The following is a 27210-nucleotide window of genomic DNA, read 5'->3' as shown; positions in this document are numbered from 1 at the left end:
CACACAAATGCCAAACACAAAGTCTCACTCAAACACGATCACCCTCACGTGCACACGCATGCCCTCCACAGACATCAAAGATAGGCATGTCCATATACAGCTATACACACACACACACACACACACACACACACACACACACACACACACACACGAGCACTGCAAGTACTCTCCTTACAGATTTTATATACACAGTTGTGTACTAGATGCTCTGGGGTGCCGCTCAGGTCCCCGGCCCCTCTATCCACTGAAGCATCCACTTGCCCAGGCAAGGTCACTCAGCAGGATGAGGCAAGAGGGAGTTTGGGAAGGGGAGTCGATGCACAGGTACAAAAGGTAGGCCTCAATTCAAGACAACTCTTTGGGGCTGCTTCCTTCATCCTCCCAGGTGTTGATCAGAGTGCTCCCCAAAAGAGCCATGAGTCTGTGCAGAACTCTTCCTTTCTTTAAGGATCTTCAGTCCTCCAGACTGGGGGAGACTAGCACTTTTCTCCCTGTGGCCTGAGGGCTGACCTCTCCTATAGCCTGGGCCTGGAGCCCTGAGAGGATTCCTGGAAAGGCCACCAAGGGGCTGACTCAGGCGGGGAGCAGAACAAGGATCCTCTGAAATACCTGCAAGTCGTGCTGAAATAGGTACAAAGGAATCTATCCTTCATCTGTGCTTTTGATTCCAGTCTCAAACCCCAGGTGGCCCTGTGACCTTATGCAATACTTCCCTCTTCTGGCCTCAGATTTTCCATATATATAGTAGGAAGTCTGGAGTTGGAGACACAAGCTTCCTGTGATACCTATATAAAGGGCTGGCAAGGTACAGTCTAGATCTGTGCTACTCAAAATGTGGTCTACTGGCCAGCAGCACGGCCCTCAGCAGGGAGCTTATTAGAAAAGCAGAATCTCAGGTTCCTCCCAACACCTGCTGAATCAGAATCTGCATTTTAATCAAACCTCTGGGCAGTGCTGATGCACACTACAGTGTGAGAAGTACTGTCCTAAATAAGCTCTGAAAGCCCTTTCAGTTTCTAGAGTTCAATAAGTTTCTACACTCTATTGGAGTAGAGAATGTGGCGCTTTTGGTTAAGAGGAGTTATTGATTTGCCAGCAAAGCTTTTTGTCAATCCCTGGTGACCAGATAGCTCTCTGATTTCTACAACTGGAACGAGTCCTCTCTCCTGGGCCCTCCGCTGGCTCCCTCTCCTCCATCTGATCTTTGCCATGTTCTGCCTCCTATTAGCTCCTTTAAATGATGGCTAGTGTGGACCCTTTGCACTTTTATCTTTGCCCCTTCCTTTAGACTCCTGGCTGGAATGGAGACATGTGGCTACTACCTGGGATCACTGGTTGAGAGCCACACTATGGAGGGCAGAGTCACAAGCTGGAAGTACCTCAGTCCCTGAGGACTTTGTGAGGCAGAAATGCCATGCCAGCCCTGGACTACCTATTTCCAGATTTTTAAGTCATACAAGTAAATTTCATCTTGTCTAAGCCAATTATTTGGGGTCGCTATGACTTGCAGACAACCCCAGTTCTAACTGATACACTGGCCATTATTTCAGACCCCTTTTCCACCTCTCCCTGCATCTAATCACCAAACCCTTTTTATCTACCTCCTTGATATATCCCAGATCTGTAATCTTTTCTCAACCACTGCCACTTGCACTGAAGTCAGACAATCAGAATTTCTTCCCTGGGTTACCGTGTCAACCTTCTTTCTACCTAGTCGCCCTACTTTGTAAGGTCTGTCCCTTCCCATCTGTCTTTCCTACCAGTAACTCAAATCAGCTGTTGTATGAGAAACTTGAATATATATATATTTTACAGAGACCAGTATAACAAAGATACACACCCAAAATGATGACCATTGTTAATATTACCTGTAATTTTTTATGAGACAAATATGACAAAGTTGTGTCATTCCCTCCACAAGGGCCTGATCCTGTAATGAACTGTATCCTTGGAGTATTTTTTCAAACTTTACATACATTTACAAATGAATATATGAAATGATTTTGTGAATGTTAAAATTTTATCTAAGTGGTGCCATACTAACCTATAGTTCTGCAACTTGCTTTTTAATATTTTTACGGTTTATCGATTTTGATACCCATAAATTGAGTTCGTTCATGTCAGTAGCTCTACAGCGCTCCATCATGTGAGTATAACAGCACATCTATTTACCTATTGATGAGCAACTAGATTATTTCCTGCATTTTTCTTTCATAAACAATGCTTCACTAACATCCTTGTATATGTACGAGGTCTCTAGGGTCTATAGCTGGAAGTATAATTGCTGGGTCTTAACAATAGTGATGGTTATGGGATGAAATGCATCCCCTCAAAATCTATGTTCCAATCCCAGGTACCTGTGAATGTGACTAATTTGCAAGTTGGGTCTTTGCAAATGTAATCACCTTAAGATGAAACCACTAAGGTGGGCCCTGATCCAATATGATCCGTGTCCTACAAGAAGAGAACCAGAGAGATACACACAGGGAGAGAACATCATGTGAAGACAGAGGCAGAGACCTAGTGATATGTCTACAAGTCAAGGAACTGCTTGCTGGCAGGGACTTGTGGCAACTGCCAGAAGCTGGGAGTGGCAGGGAACAGATTCCTGTCTCAGGGACTCCCTGCTGACACCTCGATTTGGGGTCTCTAGCCTCCAGAACTGTAAAACAATACATTTCTGTTGTTTTAAACCATACAGTTCGTGGTAATTTGTCAGAGCAGCTGTAAGAAGCAAATGTAGTGGTGGAATCAAAAGACTTGGCCTGTGGGAGCATAAGTTGAGGTCAGAGAGTGAGCAGATGAGTCTGAGACAGTTGGGGCTAGACTGGGAAGGGCCTACAATATGACCCTAGATAGGTATTTGGACTTATTCATTCAGGCAATGAGATGCCACAGAGGATAAATTACATCAGCAAGGGACACTGTTGGGGTTAGAGAAGTGTCAAAGAAACAGCCATTCTTTAGCTATTTCTGCAGGGGTTTGTTTGTTTGTTTGTTTATTTGTTTGTTTGTTTTAAAAGAAGGTTCCACACCTAATGTGGGGCTTGAACCCACCACCCTGAGATCAAATGTGGCAAGTTCCACCACTGAGCCAACCAGGCGTCCAGAAATGGCCATTCTTTAGAGTGGACTTGTTTGAATCATTCAACTTCTGAGATCTCAGATGTATTCACTTTTTCCTTTAAAAGTGATTAATTCCCTTCCACACACAACTGCAGGATTTGACAAACACAAGTTTGTCATTAACAACCACAGGTTATCTCGTGCTTACTAAACCAAGCCCTGTTTTTAGACATAAGCGGCTAATCTCACTTAATCCTCACAAATACCCCACGAGACAGGCCTGTTATCTTCTACAAACAGAGATTTAAACACACACACACACACACACACACACACACACACACACACACTCGGGAAGAAGGTGAAGTGATACGCACTTAGCGAAATACTCAGTTGGATGTATGGCTGTAGGCAAACTACTTCAACTACACCAGACTAAATTTTCTCATGTTTCAAACTGGCATAAAAGCAACTACCTCCACTGTCCGGTCCACGGTGATTAAACGAAAAAGGTATTCAAGCTCTTTGAACCTTAATATACGGTGTCGTCACCATTCTCCGGAACCACGTGGCCGGAGTCGGCTTGGAGGGGCGTGGTGCAGACTCGGGGGCCGCCCCGCCCACCCACCGCCCAGCCTTGGCCTCGCCGCTGCGCTCCGGCCGCCAGGGTGCGCTGTAACGCGGCTCAGACCGGCGGGCGGCCGCTCTAGCCGCCCCCGGGAAGTCGCTGTCCTTACCTTCAGAAGCAGCCCGCGCCTCCGTGTGTGCGCCCGTTGGCCCTCCGCTCCGTCCTGCAGCTACCCACTGCCTTCTCGCCGCCCACCATGGCCCTGCTGCACACCGGCCGCGTCCTGTCCGGGGTCGCCGCCGCTTTCCACCCGGGCCTCGCTGCCGCGGCTTCTGCCAGAGCCAGGTAAGCAGGACAGACGGAGACGGAGCTGGGGACAACAGGCCTGCCCAGCCGGGCTGCGGGCGCCCCCGGACATATCCCCCCTCCCCGCAGACGCAAGCACCACACACATGCTTTCTCTGACACCCCTTCGGCCTCACTGGGCGCTGAAAATTGAGCGCCGGCGCCTCAAAGTAACCCTCTCCTTTGCCCCCAGGACTGCAGGAGAACGTGTCAGCGCGTTCCCCGGGGTTAGGCAGTGTGGCCCTCTACGGCACCCGGACTTCCATTCAAGGGTGGGGGGTCACGGGACGCGGATTCGGCGCGGTGGGGGTGGGGCGGCGAGGGGAGAGCAAGCGGGGCTGAGGTGCCGGGCCCGGCCGGCCTGGCGCCCATTGGCTGCGCCGCCGAGGCTGCCTCGCACCGGTTGGCTGCGGCGCGGAGGGGCGCGGGTGCCCTTGATGGGCTGCCCTGGGGCACGGCGGGGCTCACCTATCGTGTCCGCCTTCGGGCCTAAGCAGGGTTGGCAGGGCCGCGGCGTACTGCCGGTCGTGGGCCTGGGAGTAGGAAGTACTCGAGAGGAAGGTACCCCGCCGAGGCCCTGGCTTTCCAGCCCAGCTTTCTTTTCTGCATCCCCTGACCTTGGCGGGCGGCATCCTCCCATCCGCGTTAGCGCCTATGTCGCCGGTGACCCCTTTGCTTGGAAAAGAACAGAGGTGTAGTTCACCTCCGTTTTGTTTGCCCTTAGGGGGTCTGATTGTAGAGAAGTCACCGTTCTTCCTCTCCACCTCGCTCTGCTCTCATTCAGTAAATACTTCGTCAGCTATGAGCCAGGTACTAGACCCGATGCTAATGATGGAGGCTGCGGTGAACACGCCTGACGGGGAAACAGGTGCCACTCAAAAAATTATAAATATGTCATTAAGCCCTGCGTGCTAAGTATTGCCATTAAAAAGCACGGAGTTTAAAGCGAATTAGTAATTCCTTCCTAGTGGAGACCTGAGCCAGGCGATTGATTCACTCAAGAAGGCGATTTGGGACCGGATCCTTAAGTACCACCTAATGAATCTAGTCTCCAGCCCACCTCCAGCTAGATATTGACTGCAAGGAGCAAAGCCTTGGCCTCTTTTATGTGTCTTGGCCTTTCCTTTGATTGTATGCGCGTTGTCTTCAAGTCAGCAGAAGTGTGTCCTTACGGAGCCTCGCACTCTTGGCAGTACAATTTTGTCTGGGCTTTCACTGCTCCTTCTCTCCCAGATTTGGCTCCTCCTTGGCCCTATGTCAAGGTGTGCTCTTTAAGCCATGCTACCTAGTGAGCCAGAATTAGGGAGTGGTTATCATTCACGCAGCCAGTTTGGAAAGGGGTGCCTAAAACGATGGGCAAGAGAAAGCCTTTCAACATTGTAGTAACCTTAAATTAATTATTGTTTTATAAATTTGGCTGCGTGTCCTAAAGCTTACTTAAAGTGCTTGGTGAAAATCCCTATGGGTGTGACCTTTTAGTCATTCTTTGAGTTTGAGTGGCTGACTCATTTTTCTTTTCAGTCTTCTCACAATTAGAATGTACATTCCACGGGGGCAGAGACCTTACCTACTTTGTTCCCTGATATAAAGCCTTAAAATAGTTGAGTGCCTGTAGTTGAGGAGGTGCTGTTCAGGTTTAAGCAATGATACTTAATTGGGTAATAGAGCCTATAATGATCTGTTCTTAATTCTGATTATTTAATTTTTTGTGAAATAACTGAAGGAGTATCACGAGACCCTTTGGAAAGGCAGTGTGTGGTAGTTGTATAATAACCAGTAGCTAGAAGATCAAAATTGTACTATCTTTCCCATTTTTAACTCTGTGATCTTGAGCAAATTAATTAACTTCTATTCTTATTTTAAAATAAGAATGTGGGGGCACCTAGGTGGCTTAGTTGGTTAAGTGACCAACTCTTGATTGTGATCTCACAGTTGTGATATCGAGCACCACAATTCAAAATAAAATAAGAATGTGAAGGAAAACATTTTTTTAACTATTCTTAAACTATATATTTTAAACTATTTTCATTTTAGTTTTTTTAATATTTATTTTTGAAGGAGAGAGAGACAGACTGTTAGTGGGGAAGGGGCAGAGAGAGAGGGAGACACAGAATCCGAAGCAGGCTCCAGGCTCTGAGCTGTCAGCACAGAGCCTGATGTGGGGCTTGAACTCACGGACCGCTAGATCATGACCTGAGCTGAAGTCGGCCGCTCAACCGACTGAGCCACCCAGGTGTCCCTAAGCTATTTTAATTTTAAATTTTTTTTTAACGTTTATTTTTGAGACAGAGAGAGACAGAGCATGAACGGGGGAGGGTCAGAGAGAGGGAGACACGGAATCTGAAACAGGCTCCAGGCTCTGAGCTGTCAGCATAGAGCCTGACGTGGGGCTCGAACTCATGGACCGCTAGATCATGACCTGAGCTGAAGTCGGCCGCTTAACTGACTGAGCCACCCAGGCGCCCCTAAGCTATTTTAATTTTAAAGCGCCAGGTAGGTTCCCAGGAAAATTACAAGACATTTGATTTAGAAAAGCTTATCTGAATAGTTTGTACCTAACATCTTTTGGTTTGTTAGCCAACATTGCTCAATGGCTGAGGTTTTTTGCACTTGTCCAAAGTACATTTGTAGGAATCACTTTGTAGGCCACAGGTTATCAGCATCAGTTTTGTCCCTAGCACTCTTGTTGTCAGCTAGTACTGTCCCTTGAAAACGTTATGGTTCTTACATTGTGGGTATAGAGTCTTTAAAGTTTTAAGGAAGGGAATGATGAAGGGCATAGAGGTTCTGAACATGATTACTAATGTAGAACTAATCAAATTGGGTATCCATGCTCCTGTATTTAGATTAAGATTCAATATGGTGTAGTTGCTTTTAGAATTCTTAAAAGATACACTCCAGAGGTGTCTGGGTGCCTCATATATACTGTTATGTGCTCAGAAAAAGAAAGATTCCACTCTTGATCAGATCCCTGCCAGAAGACTTGAGGCTTTGGTTTCTCAGAGAATCTCTGTACTCAATAAACTTTGTAAAGAACTTGATGAATAAGTGCTTTTCACATCATTTAATAAGAATGGCACCTCTGTCCTTGTGGCTTGGGGCAGCAGTCCTGTCATTGTTGATTAAAGGCCTTAGAGACCAAGACATCTGTTTTGAAATGACAGTTGCTTCCTGCAGGTTTTCTATAATAGGTCTTTGACATTCAAAGTATTCCTTTCACTCACCAGTTAATGGCAGGGATATATACAGGCAGGTGGCTGCAAGCTTTCAGGGTCTAAACTGTGGGTAGGAAATAAAGGAAGTTTTCTTCAGGCCCAGGTCAGAAGTTGTTTCAAGGTATCTGTTTCTTACTATTGCTTAGGTACCGGAACAACTAAGCAGCCTACAACAAGGAAAAAGAACAGAGGGGTTTTGAGTCCTGGCAGTAAAGCTAATGAGGGAGATGGATGGTAATGATAATGTCTCTCAAAACTGTAGGAAAACTAGTAGTAATTGAAAAGCAAGAGGCACCTGGGTAACTCAGTCAGTTAAGCATCTGACTCCTGGTTTTGGCTCGGGTCATGACCACATGGTTTGAGAGTTCAAGCCATGCATCAGGCTCCAAGGTGGCATGGAGCCTGCTTGGGATTCTCTGTCTCCTAGCTCTGCCCCTCGGGCATGTTCTCTGTCTCTCAAATAAATAAACATTTTAAACAAATAACTGAAAAGCAAGAAAGACCTGTATTTGGTCATAAAATTATGACCATTTCCTTCTTGAATTATCTACATACTTGCCTTGCCAGGCTCCATACTGGCACGGTAGAATAGAAGCATAGAAGGAATGATTTAGTAGCAATGATACCAGTGAGCAGCAAGCACTCATCCTATTCCAGGCTCTGAGTGTTTTATATTTAATAACTCCTTTCATCCTTATAACAACTCTGTAAGGTGGGTACTGTTATGTGCTCATGTATAAGGAAGGTTGAGATGTAATTGGCTTGCCTGTGCGCACACAGCCTTGTAGGCAGCTGAGCTGTTATTTGAATCCGTGCAGTTTGCCGAGTACTGACATTATCCGAGGCAGGCTAATAAAAGTCTGGGAAATCCAAAAATGGAATAATCTACTCTTTGATAACAGAATTAACTATATGTCACAATTACAGCTATTAATACAGAGGCAGTTTCAACTTGTCAGGAGAGCATAAATTTAACTCTGTAATGCTGTGCTGAGCCATCCAGGGTGCCTCGTGGAGGAATGAAATGAACGAGTGCTGACTGGCCACTGACTAGTTCAAGAGAATCATTTTCAGAAAAGAAATTCTGAATAATTCACTGAGCTTGTCAGCGTGGTGACCGTAGAGAACTTTCACTGTGCTGTGCTGAAACATTTGGTTGAGATTGGATAAGTGATTACTAAAGGAACTTGAGCTATTTCACCTGGGTAATTTGGAACCTTGCTTCCCTAGCTTTCACCTTTCCCTGCAGCACTCCCCCTGCCACCCCTCTGCCCCCAGCTCTTTTTCACCCTTAGCCTTTCTTATGCCTCTGCTGGGAACGCCTTTTTCCTCGCCTTTTTCCTCCTCTCATCGGTAGCACTTAGCTCATGTGTCACCTCTTCCTGCAAGCCTTCTAAGCCTATACTATCTCCCCCTTTCCCAGGTTATTAGGTCCTCTCCTCGGTCTCTTAAAACTAATATTCTGTGCTCTGAGCCTGTCTCTATCGCTGAAGGTCATCCTCCGACCCCAGCCTGCCTACAGGTCACCCCACTGGGCTAATGTGGTAGATAGTCAGGGGTTGTTTTACTCTCACTGATATTCCTAGCTCTTAGCACATAGCACATTCTCAATGATTGATTTAGACAATCATAAAGACTTTTCTGTAATCTGAATCTGTAAAGAGCTTTTTGCTAATTTATCCTGAAGAAAAGGGGTAATCTTTTTTTCAGAGCAGTAATTTACCATGAGGTAAAACCTCAGTTTTGATACATTAATGCATCCTGCTGCTGAGAGTGTGTGTTAGAAACATAGATGGTGCTTCTTGGGTGCACTCTTAGAAATCTCACAGTAGTGGGGCACTGGGTGGCTCAGTTGGTTGAGCGTCCAACTTCAGCTCGGGTCATGATTTCATGGTTTGTGAGTTCAAGCCCCACGTCAACTCGCTACTGTCAGCCTGCGTTGGATCCTCTGCCCCTCCCCCACTTACACTCTCAAAAATAAATAAAATAGTTTTTAAAAAATCTCTCAGTAGCTAAAAAATAAAAATAAAAAATCTCTCAGTAGGTTTAGATGAAAGATAGCCTGGAAGTTTTATGTTTTCTATGTTTAGGATTCAGTTTGAGAAGGCCAGATCAAAAAAATTGTTAGGTGATATTTGGTCACTTGATTAAAATAGGATTTTGAGTATCTGAGAATTAATCATTGTTTACCTATTTAATTAAAATGAGAAAATATTGAATTAAACATACACCATGATTGTAAAGAACCTTAGTTCCTTCATATATGAGGAACTGTGTTTTGTTTTTGGACATAAGAATCAACATAAAGCATAAAGAAGTATTCTGGTAAAACACAGAATCTCCACTGTATAGGCATATAACACAGAAGGTAGAAAATAACCTTTTATATTATAAAGTCATTAATCACTGAACCAAGGAAGAATAAGCAGACTTTTAAAAAATGTTAACACATTTCTTAGCTTCTTTTCAGACTTAGTTTTTATGAATCAAGACAAAATTCACTTTGCAAGTTTTGTCCCTATATGCTCTTTCATATTTGGAACAAGCTGATACTCTAGTATAAGAGATTCTTAGTTTTAATTTCTGATACAGTAAATATTGGTAGTTATACCCCACATAAATAAAAGCTATTTCAGACCCTCAACAAGTTTTAAGAGGAAAAACAGATCCAAAGACCAAAATGTGTAAAGATCACAGCTTTAGAACAACATGACTTTTTTTTTCTTTGAAAGACTAAAACATACACAAAGTTGTACTTCTCTTGTCACAGTTGATCTGAGTATAGTCTCAACCACTCATTAAAAATAACTTTTAGGGGTGCCTGGGTGACTCAGTCAGTTGAGCATCCGACTTTGGCTCAGGGCAAGATCTCGCCGTCCATGAGTTCGAGCCCCACATTGGGCTCTGTGCTGACAACTCAGAGCCTGGAGCCTGCTTCAGATTCTGTGTCTCCCTCTCTCTGCCCCTCCCCCACTCATGCTGTGTGTGTCTCTGTCTCTTTCTGTCAAAAATAAATATTAATTTTTTTTTTTTTAATAACTTTTAGAGGCACCTGGGTAGCTCATTCGGTTAAGCGTCTGACTTTGGCTCAGGTCATGATTTCGCAGTCCATGAGTTCGAGCCCCATGTCAGACTCTGTGCTGACAGCTCAGAGCCTGGAGCCTGTTTTGGATTCTGTGTACCCCCCTCTCTCTGCCCCTCCCCCACTCATGCTCTGTCTCACTCTGTCTCTCAAAAATAAATGTTTAAGAAAAAAAATTTTTTTTGAATAACTTTTAGCCAGGATGCCTGGGTAGTTGGATCAGTTAAGCCTCCAACTCTTGATTTCCACTCAGGTCATGATCTCACAGTGGTGAGATCGAGCCCCATGTCTGGCTCACTGCAGAGCCTGCTTCAGATTCTCTATCCCTCTCTCTCCCCCACTCTTCCTCTCAAAATAAGTAAACTTTACAAAAATAACTTTTAGCCAAAGTACCTTCCATTTCACGGACAAAACTGAGGGGGCGGGCATTGATGCCAGTCCTGCGCAAGCATTTTAGCAGACTAGTGGGTGCACATAGTTCAGCTTCTGTAGCCACACACATATCCCTTTTATACTTTCTTTTATATATTTTCTCTCTTTTTTTTTAATGTTTGTTTATTTTTAAGAGAGAGGGACAGAGCATGAGCGAGGAACGGGCAGAGAGAGGGGGAGACACAGAATCTGAAGCACACTCCAGTCTCTGAGTTGTCGGCACAGAGCCAGACATGGGGCTGGCACTCAAGAACTGAGATCATGACCTGAGCTGAAGTCGAATGCTTAACCAACTGAGCCACCCAGGCACCCCTACGCTTTCTTGAAATGGCAACAACATGCTTACTAAAATGACCCAAAGCTATAGCCTTCTAGCCTATGTAAAAATAAGAAGTAAAAATATATGAAATTTGAATTATGTTTAGTAATAAATGTGTCTATATCCTCTCTTAGAAATTGTCTAAGAATCCAGTGATTAACCCTTTAACTCATAATTAAATTAGTCCACGATTTTAAGTTACTTAAAGGTCTTGGGAATTGTCTTCAAGCTAACACATTACAAAATACATTATTTTTCTTTTAAATACCCATAACTCCGGTCTAATGAGAAAAATATCAAATCCAATAGAGGGGTACCCTGCAATATGCCTGACCAGTACTCCCCAAAATTGTCAAGGTGATAAAAGAAAGCAAGGCATGTCTGAAACTGTCATCACCAAGAGAAGCCTCAGGAGACATGACAAGTAAATGTAATATGGTATCCTGGGTGGAACTTTATAACAGAAATAGGACATTAGGTAAAAACTAAAGAAATCTAAATAAATTGTGGGCTTAATGTGTCGGTTCATTAATTGTAACAAAAGTACTCTACAAATATAAAATGTTAGTAGTAAGAGGAAACTGTTGGGGGGCAAGTTGTGGGAACTCTGTACTAGCTGCTCAATTTTCTGTAAATCTAAAACCATTCTAAGAAATTTAACCTACTAATAAAAGTTAATAAAAAAGATACATAATTTTTTATTTTTTTAGTTTAAGTATAATTAACATACAGCATTATTATATTAGTTTCGGTTATGCAACATAAGGGTACAGCAATTCTATGCATTACTCAGTGTTCATCAATCTAAGTGGGCTCTTAATTAATCCCTTTTACCTGTTTTTACCCATTCCCCACCCACCACCCCTCTGGAAACCATCAGTTCTCTATATTTGAGAGTCTGGTTTTTTGTTGGTCTCCATTTATTTTGTTTCATAAATTCCACATATGTGTTAAATGATACAGTATTTGTCTTTCTGTGACTGGCTTATTTCACTTAGCATTATGCCCTCTAGATCCATCTGTGTTGTTGTAAATGACAAGACTTCATTCTTTTTTATAGCTGAGTCATATTCCATTGTGTATGTATACTATATCTTCTCATTCATCTGTGGATGGGCACTTGGGCTGCTTCTATCTTAGCTGTTATGATGATGCTGCAATAAACATAGGGGTGCATATATCTTTCGAATTAGTGTTTTTGTTTTCTTTGGGTAAATACTTCATAGTGGAATTACTGGAGCATATGGCAGTTCTATTTGTTGTTTTTTTTTAATTTTTTTTTTTTAACGTTTATTTATTTTTGAGACAGAGAGAGACAGAGCATGAACAGGGGAGGGTGAGAGAGAGAGGGAGACACAGAATCTGAGGCAGGCTCCAGGCTCTGAGCTGTCAGCACAGAGCCCGACGCAGGGGCTTGAACTCACGAACCGCGAGATCATGACCTGAGCCGAAGTCGGATGCTTAACCGACTGAGCCATCCAGGCGCCCCTATGTGTTTGTTTTTTTAACTTTTGTTGTTGTTTTCTTCTTTAAGTACTCTCAACACCCAACATGGGGATCAAACTCACGACCCTCAGATCAAGAGTCACGTACTCTACCCACTGAGCCAGCCATGTGTCCTCTATTTTTCACTTTTTGAGGTATCTCCATAGTCTTTTCCCCAGTGGCTGCACCAGTTTGCATTCCCACCAACAGTGCATGAAGGTTCCTTTTCCTCCACATCCTAGCTGACACTTATTTCTTGTGTCTTTGATTTTAGCCATTCTGACAGGTATGAGGTGAAAATATGTCAGAATAATTAGTTGAACACAAATTCAGATTTTTCATAATTTCAAACATTATATTAGGAATGCTTTGTGTATAGTATGAGTAAACCAATGTAAGTTTAGGAAAAACAAAGCCACATAGAATAAAATGTATGCTGTGTCTAAATAAAAGACCTAGCTTTTTTTTTTTTTCCCTAAGCCTCACACCCCACATGGAGCCCCATAAGGGGCTTGAACTCACAACCCTGAGATAAAGACTTCAGCTGAGATCAAAAGTCAGACACTTAACTGAGTAAGCCACTCAGGCACCCTAGAAGACATAGCTACTTTTATTATATCAGTTAAACTAGTCTCAAAGGTTTATCTCATTTATGTGAACTTGAATTTTTTAAACATTTCTGAGTTAGTTTCTTTAAGAAAAAACTTTTGTCTAGCACATTTAAAGTAATAGGAATTCAGTCCCTATAACACAATCAGAACAGAGTGCCTTTGAGATTTTTATAATCCAATTTATCAGTACCCTCCAGAGCTGGAAAACATTTCACATTCAGACACTCAGAGGCAAAACAAAAAAGCCTTTCTGAATTACAGACACATAGAGATCTTATAGCTCTTTAGGTCTAAAACTTCAGCTCTTTAGGTCTGAAACACACAGAGAATAAACACAAATAACCTCACAATTCTGATTAAAAAAAAGAAACAAAATCACACAAACAATAAACCATATTATGTGTCATCTCTCACCCAACAGAGAATAGATCTTTGCTGTCCATTTACAGAAATTACTGAATGGTCAGATCATAAAACCAGATTCACAGTCATTGCTGCCAATGAGGACTAGCTTATTGGCCATACATGGAACAGAAACAAAACCCCAAATCACTAGGGGGTGGAGAACAAGCCAGAGAAACAAGCCTCAGAAATTTAAAGCTCTGTTGCCTTGGAGTGCCAGGGTGGCTTAGTAGATTGAGTGTCAGACTCTTAATTTCAGCTCAGGTCATGATCTAGAGTTCATGGGATCAAGCCCTGCATCGGGCTCTGTGCTGTGTGGAGCCTGCTTCTGATTCATTCATTCATTCTCTCCCTCTCTCTCTCTCTCTCTCTCTCTCTCTCTCTCTCTCTCTCTGCCCCTACTCTGCTCACTCGCATTCTCTCTAAATAAATAAACTTTTAAAAGAAAAGCTTTAAAGTTCTATTGCCAAAAAAAAGGTTCTGTTGCCTCTTGAGATTACCTCAGGGCACTGAGGACAGATGTATACTTCCCTGGCAATACAGTTCACCTGGCCCTGGTGGATGACCTCCCCCCCCCCACCACCCCAAGACTATTAAGGGATAATTTTTTTTACAAGATAATTTTTTAAGGTAAAATCGTGACTCTTGTATAAATAAAGAATAATGAACATGGTCCAGGATTTTTTAACTTTGTAAGTAGTGAAGGAATCAGTAGGATGTTACAAGCAGTTCTTGTTGATTTTTAATTCCTAAATACCTCAAAATTCTGTCTTCCTCTCAAGCCCTACTGCCCCATCCTCATTCAGGCCCTCCTTTAACTCTCTGGCCATGTAATGAGCCAGTGCAGTGAGTGATCCTTCTGCTTCTACTCTGACCACTCTGCATTCAGTGCCCCACCTTGCTCGAAGATGGGCTCTAAAAAGGCAAGGCTGGGGCGCCTGGGTGGCCCAGTCGGTTGGGCGGCTGACTTCGGCTCAGGTCATGATCTTGTGGTCCGTGAGTTCTAGCCCCGCGTCGGGCTCTGTGCTGACAGCTCAGAGCCTGGAGCCTGCTTCATATTCTGTGTCTCCCTCTCTCTGACCCTCCCTTGTTCATGCTCTGTCTCTCCCTGTCTCAAAAATGAATAAACGTTAAAAAAAAAAAAAAAAAAAAGGCAAGGCTATCCATGCCACTCCCCTTACCTGATCAACAACCCTAACCCTCCTCACACCCAAAGAAAACAAAACTTTATTGACTCCACATGTTCTCATTATATCCAAGATGAGACACACAGGAACCTGTATTTTTTTTTTAATGTTTTTATTTATTTTTGAGAGCAAGATCTAGTGAGGGATGGGCAGAGAGAGAGGGAGACACAGAATCCAAAGCAGGCTCCAGGCTCTGGGTTCTCAGCACAGAGTCCGATGCGGGGCTCGAACTCAAAAATTGTGAGATCACGACCTGAGCTGAAGTCGGACACTTACCCGACTGAGCCAGCCAGGTACCCCAGGAACCTGTATTTTTAACAAGTTCTCCAAAAGATACCCCTTAATAATTTTGAGAACAAGATAAAACCCAAGCCCCTTTGAGGGGACAGTATCACATAATACTCTTGCCCTTGTTTGCTTCTTTTGTGTCATCTTTTGCCACTCTGTTTCTCATAGCCCTCTTTGCCTGGGAATTCAGGACAGGTGTGGGCTACTTTAAAAGCCTACACATGCACCCTGTCCTCCCCATCCACCTTCTCCTCCTTGCATTTGTGTTAAAGTCTTTGGTCTTCTGCATTCTTCTGCAAAGAGATGGATTTTCAGCAGATCTGAGAAGTCTCTGGCCATGGAAATCTAGCTACTATGACTGATTTCATTTTATTTCCCATTTCAGCTCCTGGTGGACCCATGTGGAGATGGGGCCCCCAGATCCCATCCTGGGAGTCACAGAAGCCTTTAAGAGAGACACCAACAGCAAAAAGATGAATCTGGGAGTTGGTGCCTACCGGGACGATAATGGAAAGCCCTATGTGCTTCCTAGTGTCCGGAAGGTGAGTTTGCCGTTCATCTCCTGCCTTCTCAGGGTGGTTAAACTGGAGAGAGCTCCTAGAGAGTGGCAGAAAGAGCGCCACACTGGGAGTCGGGAGACCTGGGTTCTAGTTCTGGCACTAACTGCTTGAATCACTCAGGTTGTCTGCTGTGGTCTCCTTGGCTGTAAAAGTGACAGATTGGAACTGTGTGGTCTTTTTCAAGATTGAACTTAGGTGATTTTCTACTGAAGCAGGCATCGTCTCGTATTTAATCCTGAGGGTGCACATAAGGACGAAGAATTAAACATTGCCTTTTGGTGATAAGAATAGCCCTTTGTGGATGAGGGTTACTGTGGTTATTTTCCATTTCCTCTCATGTTGATTGCCTTAATAAAGCTCTCACACAGGCCTGCTCTGTCCTTTCTTCCTACTGCACTGTAGAATAATTTGTTTTATTTTTGTTGTATTTTTATTAGTAGTTTTTCTATTGGTTATCATTATAACTTTAAATAATCCTCTTACAACAGTTTTTTTGAAAGAAAGTATGAGTGTCCCTTCCCTCTGCACCTCCTCTGTTGATATATGAATGCTTCTTTGTCACTTCTCAAAGTGGGGTGGTGATGCATCATTCCCCCATACAGGCACAGTGAGTGAACGTTTCAAAAGAATACTTCCAGGTGAGGATAAGGAACTTTCTAACCATCTGAGCTTCACACTATACAGCAGGCTGGCCCAGCCCTCATGAGCCACTGAAATAATAGAACATGGCCTGAATGAACCACTGGAAGAAGAAATTTCTTCCAAAAGTGTGGGAGTGTGGGTTAGGTGTCCTCTCTATGACTCTCTGAGTACAAAAAAAGGGCTCAATTGTGAGGAGAAGACCCATTGAAAACTGCTGGCTGCTGGGTCTCAGGTCATGCAGAAATTGCTCTGGTCTCAGCAAGTCAGCTTAAAGTACTCAGCAAGTATTAGCTATTTTGCAGGCTGGAACACCACCACAAGCTCTTGTACATCCTTCAAGTTGTTCCCCCATTCAGCTGAGATTCAGGAAGGTTACTAATTTGCTGAGACTCACACAGCTAAAGGGACAGCCACGCCTCCGTCTCCAAAGCATGAAGATATGTGGCTGTTACTGTTAACGCTTTGAAGTTCTGAGACTGGCGTATGCCTTGAAATACTACTTTTTTATGTATTTAGTTTGATTTTATCATCTCATATCTACTTATAAGTGTTTTAAGTGTTGCTCGTAAACCTTGTTCTTGTGCATTCCAAGAATGCCATTTTATATTAAATATTGACCAAGAGAACACTATACCCATTCATATAAAAACCTAAACCATATAAAAAATATATATATGATTTTAAAAATTAGAAATATTTCTGTTCTACAATATAAAATATTAAGTATTCTACTTTTTTTATAGTTTGTATTTATTTATTTTTGTGTTTTCAAGATTTTCTTTAGATTCCAGTTAACATGCAATGTAATATTAGTTTCAGATGTAGTACTTAACCCTTTTCCTTGGACAGTACTTCCAAAATAAAAACAAGGCTTTACTTCCTTTATATTGAATATATATGTTTAAGTTATAAAACATTAAATATTAATCACAGTAATTCCAGGTAAGGAGAAGAAACTAAGCGGGTGTATTTTCTCTTGTCTAGGCAGAGGCCCAGATTGCTGCAAAAAATTTGGACAAAGAATACCTGCCCATTGCAGGACTTGCTGAATTTTGTAAGGCATCTGCAGAACTAGCCCTGGGTGAGAACAATGAAGTGTTGAAAAGTAGCCGGGTAAGCAGAGCAGACTCTGGCATCCTACAGTCTGTGTTTAAATTTAACAGTTTAAACAAATGTGAACTAATTTAAACAAATAGAGATATATCACTTTGTGTGATGGTTGTTTGCAGTAACCACACTATTGCTAATATCTCTCCTTTAGAAAGTAAGTTGGCACTTGTTAAATAAACGATTTCATATAACACCAATCCCAAAAATGCAGCAGTAGTCCTGAAAATGGAATAGTAATTTGATTGAAGATTTGACACTGCTCTGTGTATGCTTATGTTTGTCTTGTACTGAATATGCTTTAGAAACCTAAAAAATGAAAGGACAAACTACAGGACGCCTGGGTGGCTCAGTCGGTTAAGTGAGTGTCTGACTTCATCTCAGGTCATGATCTCACGGTTCGTGAGTTTGAGCCCCGCATCAGGCTCTGTGCTGACAGTGCAGAGCATGCTTGGGATTCTCTCTCTCCTTCTCCCCCTGCCCCTCCTCACTCAAAATAAATAAACTTTTAAAAAATAATAAAATGTAGCAATATTATTATAATGTATTGATTTGCTTTTCAAGGAGCTTTGATGTTCAGAGACACATTGAATTTTGTATAATTCTAGAACATTTTAATGTAGTGACCGTGGTATATGTATAAATTAGCCCTTATTCATGGGGAGCGAGTTTGGGTCCTGAAAGTTTCTCATATACCATATGATACTAATAGCAAGCCCTAAGGAATTAGCTTCTCCATCAGCAAAGGTGTTGGAAACTGAAGAGGTGGCTGTTTTGAGAACTCCAAGGAGAATCAATCTGTCTCTTAGCAAATGGGGAAATGAAACAATTAGTGCTGTTTTCTGGTTTGCAAATGCCCATTTGGAACATTGTCTTCAACTTCTGAAAAATGAAGGGCAATGACTACAGAGTACTGCCTCTGTGGGCTTGGCCTCAGTTCTGTGTCTGTGGGCCTCTAGCGAGTGTTGGACCTCCCTGACCGTGGTGTCTCTCCTTCAGTATGTCACCGTGCAGACCATTTCTGGAACCGGGGCCTTGAGGATTGGAGCCAGTTTTCTGGTGAGTCTGGAAACTCCTTCAGGAAAGAGCTATAAGACAGTCTGTAAGCTGAGGAGGAGGGTGTTTTCCTATTGCATGTGTGTTTGCTGACTTCTTTCCACATAATTGGAAGATTTCCTATTCTCTGATAAATGGAGTCAGGGGTAAGGAATATGAAAGTACTTTAACTAATTTGGATTTAAGTTTAAAAAAAAAAAGTACTTAAAAACTACAAGGAAGATATAATAATAATAAGGCACCTGGGTGGCTCAGTCAGTTAAGCATTTGACTCTTGGTTTTGCCTCTGGTCATGTTTTCACGGTTAGTGGGTTCGAGTCCTGCATCAGGCTCTCTGCTGATAGTGTGGAGCCTGCTTGGGATTCTCTCACCCTTCGTCTCTCTCTGCCCCTTCCCCGTGAACATGTTCTCTCTCTCTCTCTCTCTCTCTCTCTCAAATAATTAAAATTTAGAAATTATAATAACAATAAATATAATTTATTGAACACATATCTGTTACTAGCAGCTTTTGTTTTAACTCAGTTAATCTTTATGAAGGAGGTTCATTTAATGCTATTTTACAAATGAAGAAAGTGAGGCCCAGAGAGGTCCCTAACTACACAGCCAGTTTCCTTGTCAGAGCCTGGATTCCAACCCAGGCAGTCTTGATGCTGAGTCATACCATCTCTCAGTCATTACTGTCTCTCAGTCATTGAGATAAACTGAAGAGAAAAATAGAGAAAAATGTCTTCCTCCATAAAATATGTCACTTTATTTTTCCTTCATTTTTCCATTCCCTTTCATCCCATTTTTTAGCAAAGATTTTTTAAGTTCAGCCGAGATGTTTATCTGCCCAAACCATCCTGGGGAAATCACACACCCATCTTCAGGGACGCTGGCATGCAGCTACACGGTTATCGATACTATGACCCCAAGACATGTGGCTTTGACTTCACAGGCGCTATAGAAGACATTTCGGTAAGTGTGGCTTGCCCTGAAGGGCAAGAGGGGTGAAGGAACAAGCTTCCTTGTGGAGATTTGATGCCTCACATCTCAGTCTCAATATCTGACTTAAAATACTGGGGATGAGCTAATTCTCAGAGCTCATATTATCTTCACTGATCAAAAATAGTGACCCTACAGCATTTCAGGTAAATTGTCTTGTTGAGGGCTGCAAAATCATCTGTTGGTTGTCTTTTTAGAAAATGCCACAGCAAAGTGTTCTTCTCCTGCATGCCTGTGCCCACAATCCCACGGGAGTGGACCCTCGTCCTGAGCAGTGGAAGGAAATAGCAACAGTGGTAAAGGTAAGGAGACTGAACTGACTGGTGACAGTTCTGTGTTCAGTAACTAGTCTTAGATGTTTGCCTTGGCAAAGTCTTAACAATGAGAATTAATTACCCTTGAGCCCACATTGTTAAGTTGTCAGGAAAGAACGTCTCATTTGCATAATTAGCAGTTCTTAATTGATGATACGTGAGCAGCTTGCAAATAATTTTTGTTCCTCAGCCTGGATGTGGGGAATTCTGATAAATCTTGTCATTGACCAGCCTGTACAGTGGGTACCCACTGGTCCCGGGATGTCTGTCGTTTGCCCTGGTCCTTGTTACTTGTTCATCTTTTGTACACTGTTTCATGTCCCCTCCTATCCTTGCCTGTTTGCTCAGCATTGCCATTACCATTCACAGCATCAGCTGTCAGAGAAGGCCCTAGTCAAAATTTTAATGGAGGAGGGGCACATTGGTGGCTCAGTGGGTAGACTGTGTAACTCATGATCTCAGAATCTAGAGCTTGAGCCCCACATTGGGGATAGAGTTTACTTAAAAAAAAATTCCAAGGGAGGAAAATATTTCTCTTGCCTTATGTCCGCGTTTTCACTTCTTTTGGTTTCCCTTTCTTTACATTCTGTCAAACCTAAGGTATAAATAAAATGAGATTGGGGTGGGGGAGGGGGGACAGAGAAAGAACATTCAGAGAGCACTTTGAAGATGAGATGGTTCTCATGAGGCCTTCCCATGATTTCTGGGTATAAGGTGAGGCTGCCAGAGTTACATTAGCCCCAGAAAAGGCTGATGCTGGTCCTGTGTCGACTGGACCACAATAATTACCCAGACTCCTGTGGGCCTGAAAAGAGCTTCCTGTTGGATCAAGCAGCTTTCTGGGAAGACTGAAATTAAGAGTCTCTTTTCTTAATGTCTTTTTGAGGGACCATATCCACCAAAGTAAAAACATATATAATGATAACCTTAACTCAAGGAAAATTAAACATCTCCAAATTGCCAGTTGGAGAGAAAACTGTGTTGACTCTATGTGAGGCAGACGTCGTCCCAATAAGCACAGGCAGCCATGTGGGTTGTCTTGAGAAGGACTCCCTAAAGCTTTGCTCTTCTCTTTCCTTCCCAGAAAAACAACCTCTTTGCATTCTTTGACATGGCCTACCAGGGCTTTGCCAGCGGTGATGGTAACAAGGACGCCTGGGCTGTACGCCACTTCATCGAACAGGGCATTAACGTTTGTCTCTGCCAATCCTATGCCAAGAACATGGGCTTGTACGGTAAGCGGAAGGCCCCAGTCTGTGATGTCTGTCCCAGTGAGATTGGAGAAGCGCTGGAAAAGGACACCACAGAGTGTCTGTGCCTGTCCATGCGTGTGTGTTACCCAGAGAGGAAAGACCAGTAACATGGATCTAACTGATCTTAGTCACATCATCTTTTGTGTCTCTGAATTCCTCCAGCAAACTATTGTTTCTCTAAACAAGAAGTAACCGTTCCATGAGCCAAGAAGTTGGATATATTAAGAGACCTTTGAGTTCTCAGACTTTCTTTCTGTTGTCTCTAAAGTCACCATACTGGATGTTGAAAGGTTTTTATTTATAACATATTTTTGTGACGTTGCTGATGGAAGCATAACATGTAGCAAATTGAATCATGATTTGCTTCAGCATTTTAGATTGGAAAACTAGAAGACAGGATCCCTTTTTGTTTTCTCAGGTGAGCGTGTGGGAGCCTTCACTGTGGTCTGCAAAGATGCTGATGAAGCCAAAAGGGTGGAGTCACAGTTGAAGATCTTGATCCGTCCCATGTATTCCAACCCTCCAATCAACGGGGCCCGGATCGCCTCGACCATCCTAACCAGCCCTGACCTGCGAAAACAATGGTAAGAGCACACTGCCACTACCCAGCCATCTGTCTGTCCCACCACTGATCTTTCAAAGCTCCTTTATAATCAGCAACTACTGACATACAAATATCACGCAGCCTCCATGTATGGAAGAGGGAGAAGGGAGAGAGGAGTGGGCATTTTTTTTTTTAGCACTTTCAAATAAATACATTGGAGACAAATGATTGAGAAATGGCAGGGTTTTTTATTCCATTATCTCCATGCTAAGTAAACCTGCCTTCTCCTCAAATTGAGTTCAAATTGAAGTACCTTACATAGGAAAACTTTTTTAAGAACACCATATTTTTGGTTCTTAATCCTAGTAATAACTACCACCGAATCAGTATTTCTGCTTATTTTCAGTTTTTATTTTTCCTACCGTCTGAATCTCTTGGCCCCTGTGCTCTTAGTGTTACTCGATCTCTTTAACCACAGTCCACATAAGACAGATATTTTGTATCATGACTCTGAACACATTACCTGTAAACATATATATAACTGACATGGTTGTCCAAACTTAATATTAGGCTTCATGTGTTATACTTAAATTTTTTTTAATGTTTATTTATTTTTACGAGGGAGAGAGAGCATGAGCAAGAGAGGGTCAGAGATGGGGGCACCTTGGTGGCTCAGTCGGTTGGGCAGCCAACTTCGGCTCAGGTCATGATATCGCAGTTTGTGGGTTCAAGCCCTGCATCAGGCTCTGTGCTGACAGCTCAGAGCCTAGCGCCTGCTTTGGATTCTGTGTCTCCCTCTCTCTCCTTTTGTCTCTCTCTCTCTGTCTCAGAAATAAACATTAAAAAAATCAAAAAAAAGAAAAAAGGGTCAGAGAGAGAGGGAGACACAGAACCCAAAGCATGCTCCAGGCTCTGAGTTGTCAGCACAGAGCCTGGTGCGGGGCTCAAACCCACAAACTGAGATCATGACCTGAGCCAAAGTTGAACACCAAACCGAGTCACCCAGGCGCCCCTTTGTGTGTTATATTTTAATATTTTCTTTTTTTTTTTTTTTTTTAATATTTCCTGAATGCCAGTTGCATCCATCTACCTTGAATTTATGACCTACTCATGAGTCATGACACACAATTTAGAAAAACTTTATCACCTACTAATGGGTCCTGACACAATTTAGAAAACCTTGCTCTAGATCAGAGGTTGGCAAACTTCTGTGGATCAAATCTCGTTTGTTCCCTGTTCTTGTAAAGTTTTATTGGAACACAGCCACACCCATTTTTGATGAATTACGTGTGGCTGCTTTTATGCCATATAGCAGAATTTAGTAGTTGTGACAGAGAGCAAATGGCCCACAAAACCTAACAAATTTATAATTTAGCCCTTCATAAAAAGTTTTCCATGCTAACTGTACTGGAACTTTAAAAAAATAAAAAAATTTAAAAAGTAAAAAATAAAAAGTTTGCTAACCCCCTGCTGTATATAATTCAAAGTTAATTAACCAAGGGGCATCTGGGTGGCTCAGTCAATTAAGAGTCTGACTCATGATTTCGGCCCAGGTCATGATCTCACAGTTTGTGGGTACAAGCCCCACATTGGGCTCTGTGCTGAAAGTGTGGAGCCTGCTTGGAATTGTCTTTCTCCCTCTGCCCCTTCCCTGCTCGTGTTTTCTCTCCCCACCCCACCAAATAAATAAACAAACTTAAAAAAAAAAAAAAAAAGCCAAGATGCCCATGAACGATGTGATTTGTTATAACAAGAGTTTGTCCTGTGTAGCCAGTTAATTGGGGGAATCGATTCCTGAGTAGCTTCCTGAAGAGAAAAGCTAAATCTGTTGTCTGCTGTCTGCAAGGAACTGTATCTGCAACCCCCCAACTTTTCACATGACAGCTACTCTTTCTACCTTAAATTAATCCTGTGAAACATTGAAGTAAGTCTGGTTCAGGGTAGTTCTTTCAGTTCAGTAGTCCATGGAAGGCTTACCAAAATATTAACTACTTTTTAAATTCTACTTTTTTCCATTATAGCATTAACGTGTAAGTACATTTCAGAAAGTTTAGGAGAGGGAAAAAATTAACTGTAAATATAGTCACTATAACCCAGCTTTTTTCTTCACTATTTTTCATCATTGTAACATACTATATATTTTACTCCTATATATGCGTGTTGTAGGATTAGTTTCGATTTGTCTCTTAGAATTATACTAAGCTTTTTTTTTTTTAATGTGTGCACATCAGTACACATCGAAAGTCTGTAGTGTACAAAGATGACAAAGGTAGTATGCTGGATGAGTAAGACATTTCTACCTGTAGAGTTTATAATCCAGTGAGAAAGGTACGTGTATGGCATTGATAAAAGAGACAAGGAATAAAGGCGGATGAAAGGAGCAGCCATCGATTCTAGGGGGAAATGAGGGAGGACCTAATGAAGACAGCAGCATGCGGGCTGTGCCTTGAAGAGAAAAGGCGGCTTTTTTTCCCCCAAAGGAGATGAAGAGTAAATGAAAACTGGACAGATGTACATGAAGAAAGCCACACATTACACGATGTGCATCAAAAGTCCCAAGTGGTTTTTTGTGGCAGAGACACTGAGTGGGAGGAGGATGGAGAAGGCAGCAAAGCTGGGAAGGTGGGAGCAGATAGATCATGGAGCACCTTCACTGGTATCTTGAGAAGTCAGACATTCATTCTATGGGTAGCAGGGAGCACGGAAGGGCTTCACCAAAGTTGCTCTGGATCTGGCCGTGGTCACACTCCCTGCCTTTAGCACCCCGGCCTCAAAGTAAATGGAGCTGGAGAGATGGAACCATAGGAAATGTAAACCCAGTGCCATCCCTAGAAGGGCCAGGGCTCCAGCTCCAGCCAGTAATCACTCTGCTAGTGCTGATTTGCCAACTTGCCAACTTTTCCAAGGGAGGACAAATCCATGTTTTTAGGAGCAAGTGCCCAATTGTAAATGTTTAACGAGTCACAAATGACTAGGACTCTCATTTGACTTGTAATTGGCGATTGTGATCTGTTCTGTGTATGGCCTCATCATAGGTGGTTAAAGAATGTGAACACATAAGAACTGGGGGTAAACTATAAATGTTTCCACAGTCGTCTAGTTGCTGAGAACAGATAAGAATTTCCTCTAGAGCCATAGGAATAGAATGGGAAGAGGAGATTCTGAGGAAAGCAGTGATTATGTACAGAACCGAGTGAGCCATGTGGATCAGGACTCCTTTCAGCCACCCAGATAGAATTACATCTCTTCCTGGGGCCTTCAACACAGCACTGTTCTATGGGTTCTTACCTTCTCTTGCCTCGTTCCATAGTTGGTTGTTCCCAGGTTTGTTCCCAGTGTCAAGTTGTAAGATTTACAGGCAAGGACTATGTCTCAAGCCTCCCTTTCTCCCTACCACCTAGCACATGGCTTGGCACATTGTAGCCTCCCAGTGCACTGTCTTAACTGCAAACGCAGGAGTGTTTCTTCCATCCATGTTAAAAATAAAGTCATAGTTTACTATTTAAAACACAACTTTTGCCCCCACATAAAGTATGGAGAACTTTAGCCTTCCTAGGTTTGAGTCGTTCTTTCATTTTTCTTAATAACTCAATTATGTTAATCATTTTAGCTGCCTAATCAAAATAGTGTTCTAATAGAAAACAGAAGGCTATAACTAGCATATAACTCAGGATAGGACAAAGAATTGAGGCACACTAGGGGAATACTCATGTCAGCTGTGGCTTGTCTGTCCGTGCTTGTCCGGAATTGAGCTGCATCTTGGTGGGTTTTTGCACAGGTTGCAGGAAGTAAAAGGCATGGCTGACCGCATCATTAGCATGAGGACTCAGCTGGTCTCCAACCTCAAGAAGGAGGGCTCCTCCCACAACTGGCAGCACATCACTGACCAGATTGGCATGTTTTGTTTCACAGGACTAAAGCCTGAACAGGTGAGTGGACTCCAGTTTCTCCTCAGCTGACCAACTGATGAGTCTTTGCAAAATGATGGAATTCCTCATAAATCACTTAGCTGTTCAGAGTACTGTTAAAACAGTCGTTTGAAGCCCTTTTAGGTAAAGGAAGAGTGTAGCATTCATTTTGTTTTGTTCTTAGTCATTTACCTGTCTGTGTCCCCCATGAGGTTGCACACTGCTGAGGAGCAGAGCACGTTTTGATCATTTTTGTGACCACTGCTGCTTCTCTGAAGAGTTTCCCAAACCAAAAGGAGCCTGAATATTGATAGGAGACATAGCTGTTCCATAGCTGGATTCTGGATCTATCTTTCCTACAAATGCTGAAATGAGATTTGATTTTTTTTTTTTTTTTTTTTTTTTTTGCCTGTCCACACCTCGGTATTCTTCATCCTACTTTAAGATAGCATTTTGTCCTTCTCTCCCTCTGCACTAGCCTACCAAATTCTGGGAATAGGGTTTAAACGAGAAAATAGAGTTTTCTGTTATTTTCCTGTTTTAACACTTGGCCACCGTGCCACACCTGGCTGGGCAAACCCCCCTGCCTGGGAGTGCTCCTGTACTCTTTTCTCTGCAGGTGGAGAGGCTGACCAAGGAATTCTCCATCTACATGACAAAGGATGGCCGCATCTCTGTGGCAGGAGTCACCTCGGGCAACGTGGGCTACCTTGCCCACGCCATTCACCAGGTCACCAAGTAATTTCCCTGCTGAGAAAGAACAAACAGCCTTCCTGTCTACAGCCTCTGCTGTTGTGAGATTTACACAGAGGAAGGAGGAGGGTGGGTGGCGGTGAGCAGGTCATTTCTTTTCAGAGACAGTACTTTAACACTCAACCATTGTGTTTCTCAGAGAAGAACATGTAGTGAAATAGGGCAGAGGCATCTGTGGCTGGTGTCTGAAACTTTGTGGCTCAAAACCAAACTCCTGCTCATGCTTTAACTCCAGCTGTTCCAAGAGTTTACATGTACAAGAAAGCCCAAAAAAACCTGTCGATCATGCCATTGCAATGTTTCTGAAGCTTTAACTGGAACACCATATGGTGTTGGGGCACCTCTGCAGATCCAGCACGAGAGTAGCACCTACAAGAGGTGTTGTGGGAAGACCTCATTCTAACATTAGCAGTCAGTCCCGTGTCCTCCCGTGATTGAGCAAGCTTATCAACAGACCTTGTTCCAGAAATCATGTTTCATGAAAACCAGCAAGTCTGCTGCCATTGCAGCGAGGAAAATAAAAGATACTGTTTCCTGTCTTATTTAAGGGGGGAAAAGTCCCTTCTTTTTAATACTTTCAGGCATTTTAATGTTCCTCTCTTCTCCCTTATCATTGCTGTTCTTTTCCTTACGCACAGAGATCTATAACTAGCCTAGATTTTCACCTTCTCTTGCTCAATTGATCATCAACCCTATCCTATAGGATTTACTTACTTGAAGAATGAAGAACACATTTTACCGTTCATCCCATACCCTCACCTTTCTCATCAGAGAATAGCAGAGAGTAAGTCACTGCACTTGATTTTCGTGTCCTCTTCAATGATGGTCTCCTGTCGAGGTGTCGTCTCTGCCCAGTTGGACCCCTCGCTTCATCCAGTGTGGTCGTGCAGTCTCTCATCTCGCATCATGAGCAGGCCATGCAGGGCAGACCAGGAAAGAGGATATCTGGGCTTTGGTTTTAACCTTTGTGTGCTGCCAGCTAGGCTCAGGCTTCACCCTCTGGAAAGAAAACCGCCATCTGCTCCGATCACGTAGACTTCTTGCAGCCTGGTTTCTCTGTTTAAAATAAAGATACTGTAGACCCAA

The 27210-nt window shown here is 42.9% G+C and overlaps 1 protein-coding gene across 2 annotated transcripts; it reads left to right on the top strand.

Annotated features, from left to right (window-relative positions):
* Positions 1 to 3788: 3788 nt before the first annotated feature.
* Positions 3789 to 27210, top strand: GOT2 (glutamic-oxaloacetic transaminase 2). Of its 2 annotated transcripts, none has more exons than XM_042919485.1 (10): positions 3789 to 3982; positions 15389 to 15545; positions 17190 to 17318; positions 18312 to 18371; positions 19164 to 19325; positions 19550 to 19654; positions 20751 to 20901; positions 21338 to 21503; positions 25242 to 25392; positions 25991 to 27210. In XM_042919485.1, exons 1-10 carry the CDS (start codon positions 3894 to 3896, stop codon positions 26111 to 26113), a joined length of 1293 nt encoding a protein of 430 aa, XP_042775419.1. In that variant the 5' UTR covers positions 3789 to 3893; the 3' UTR covers positions 26114 to 27210. The 2 variants fall into 2 exon arrangements, with proteins under 2 accessions (XP_042775419.1, XP_042775420.1); XM_042919486.1 differs by lacking the exon at positions 3789 to 3982 and adding an exon at positions 4370 to 4792.

The sequence above is a fragment of the Panthera leo genome, chromosome E2, assembly GCF_018350215.1.
Source record: "Panthera leo isolate Ple1 chromosome E2, P.leo_Ple1_pat1.1, whole genome shotgun sequence".
In the NCBI taxonomy this organism is placed as follows: Eukaryota; Metazoa; Chordata; class Mammalia; order Carnivora; family Felidae; genus Panthera; species Panthera leo.
The sequence above is the reverse complement of the archived record's forward strand: the minus strand, read 5'-3'. Positions and strand labels throughout refer to the sequence as shown.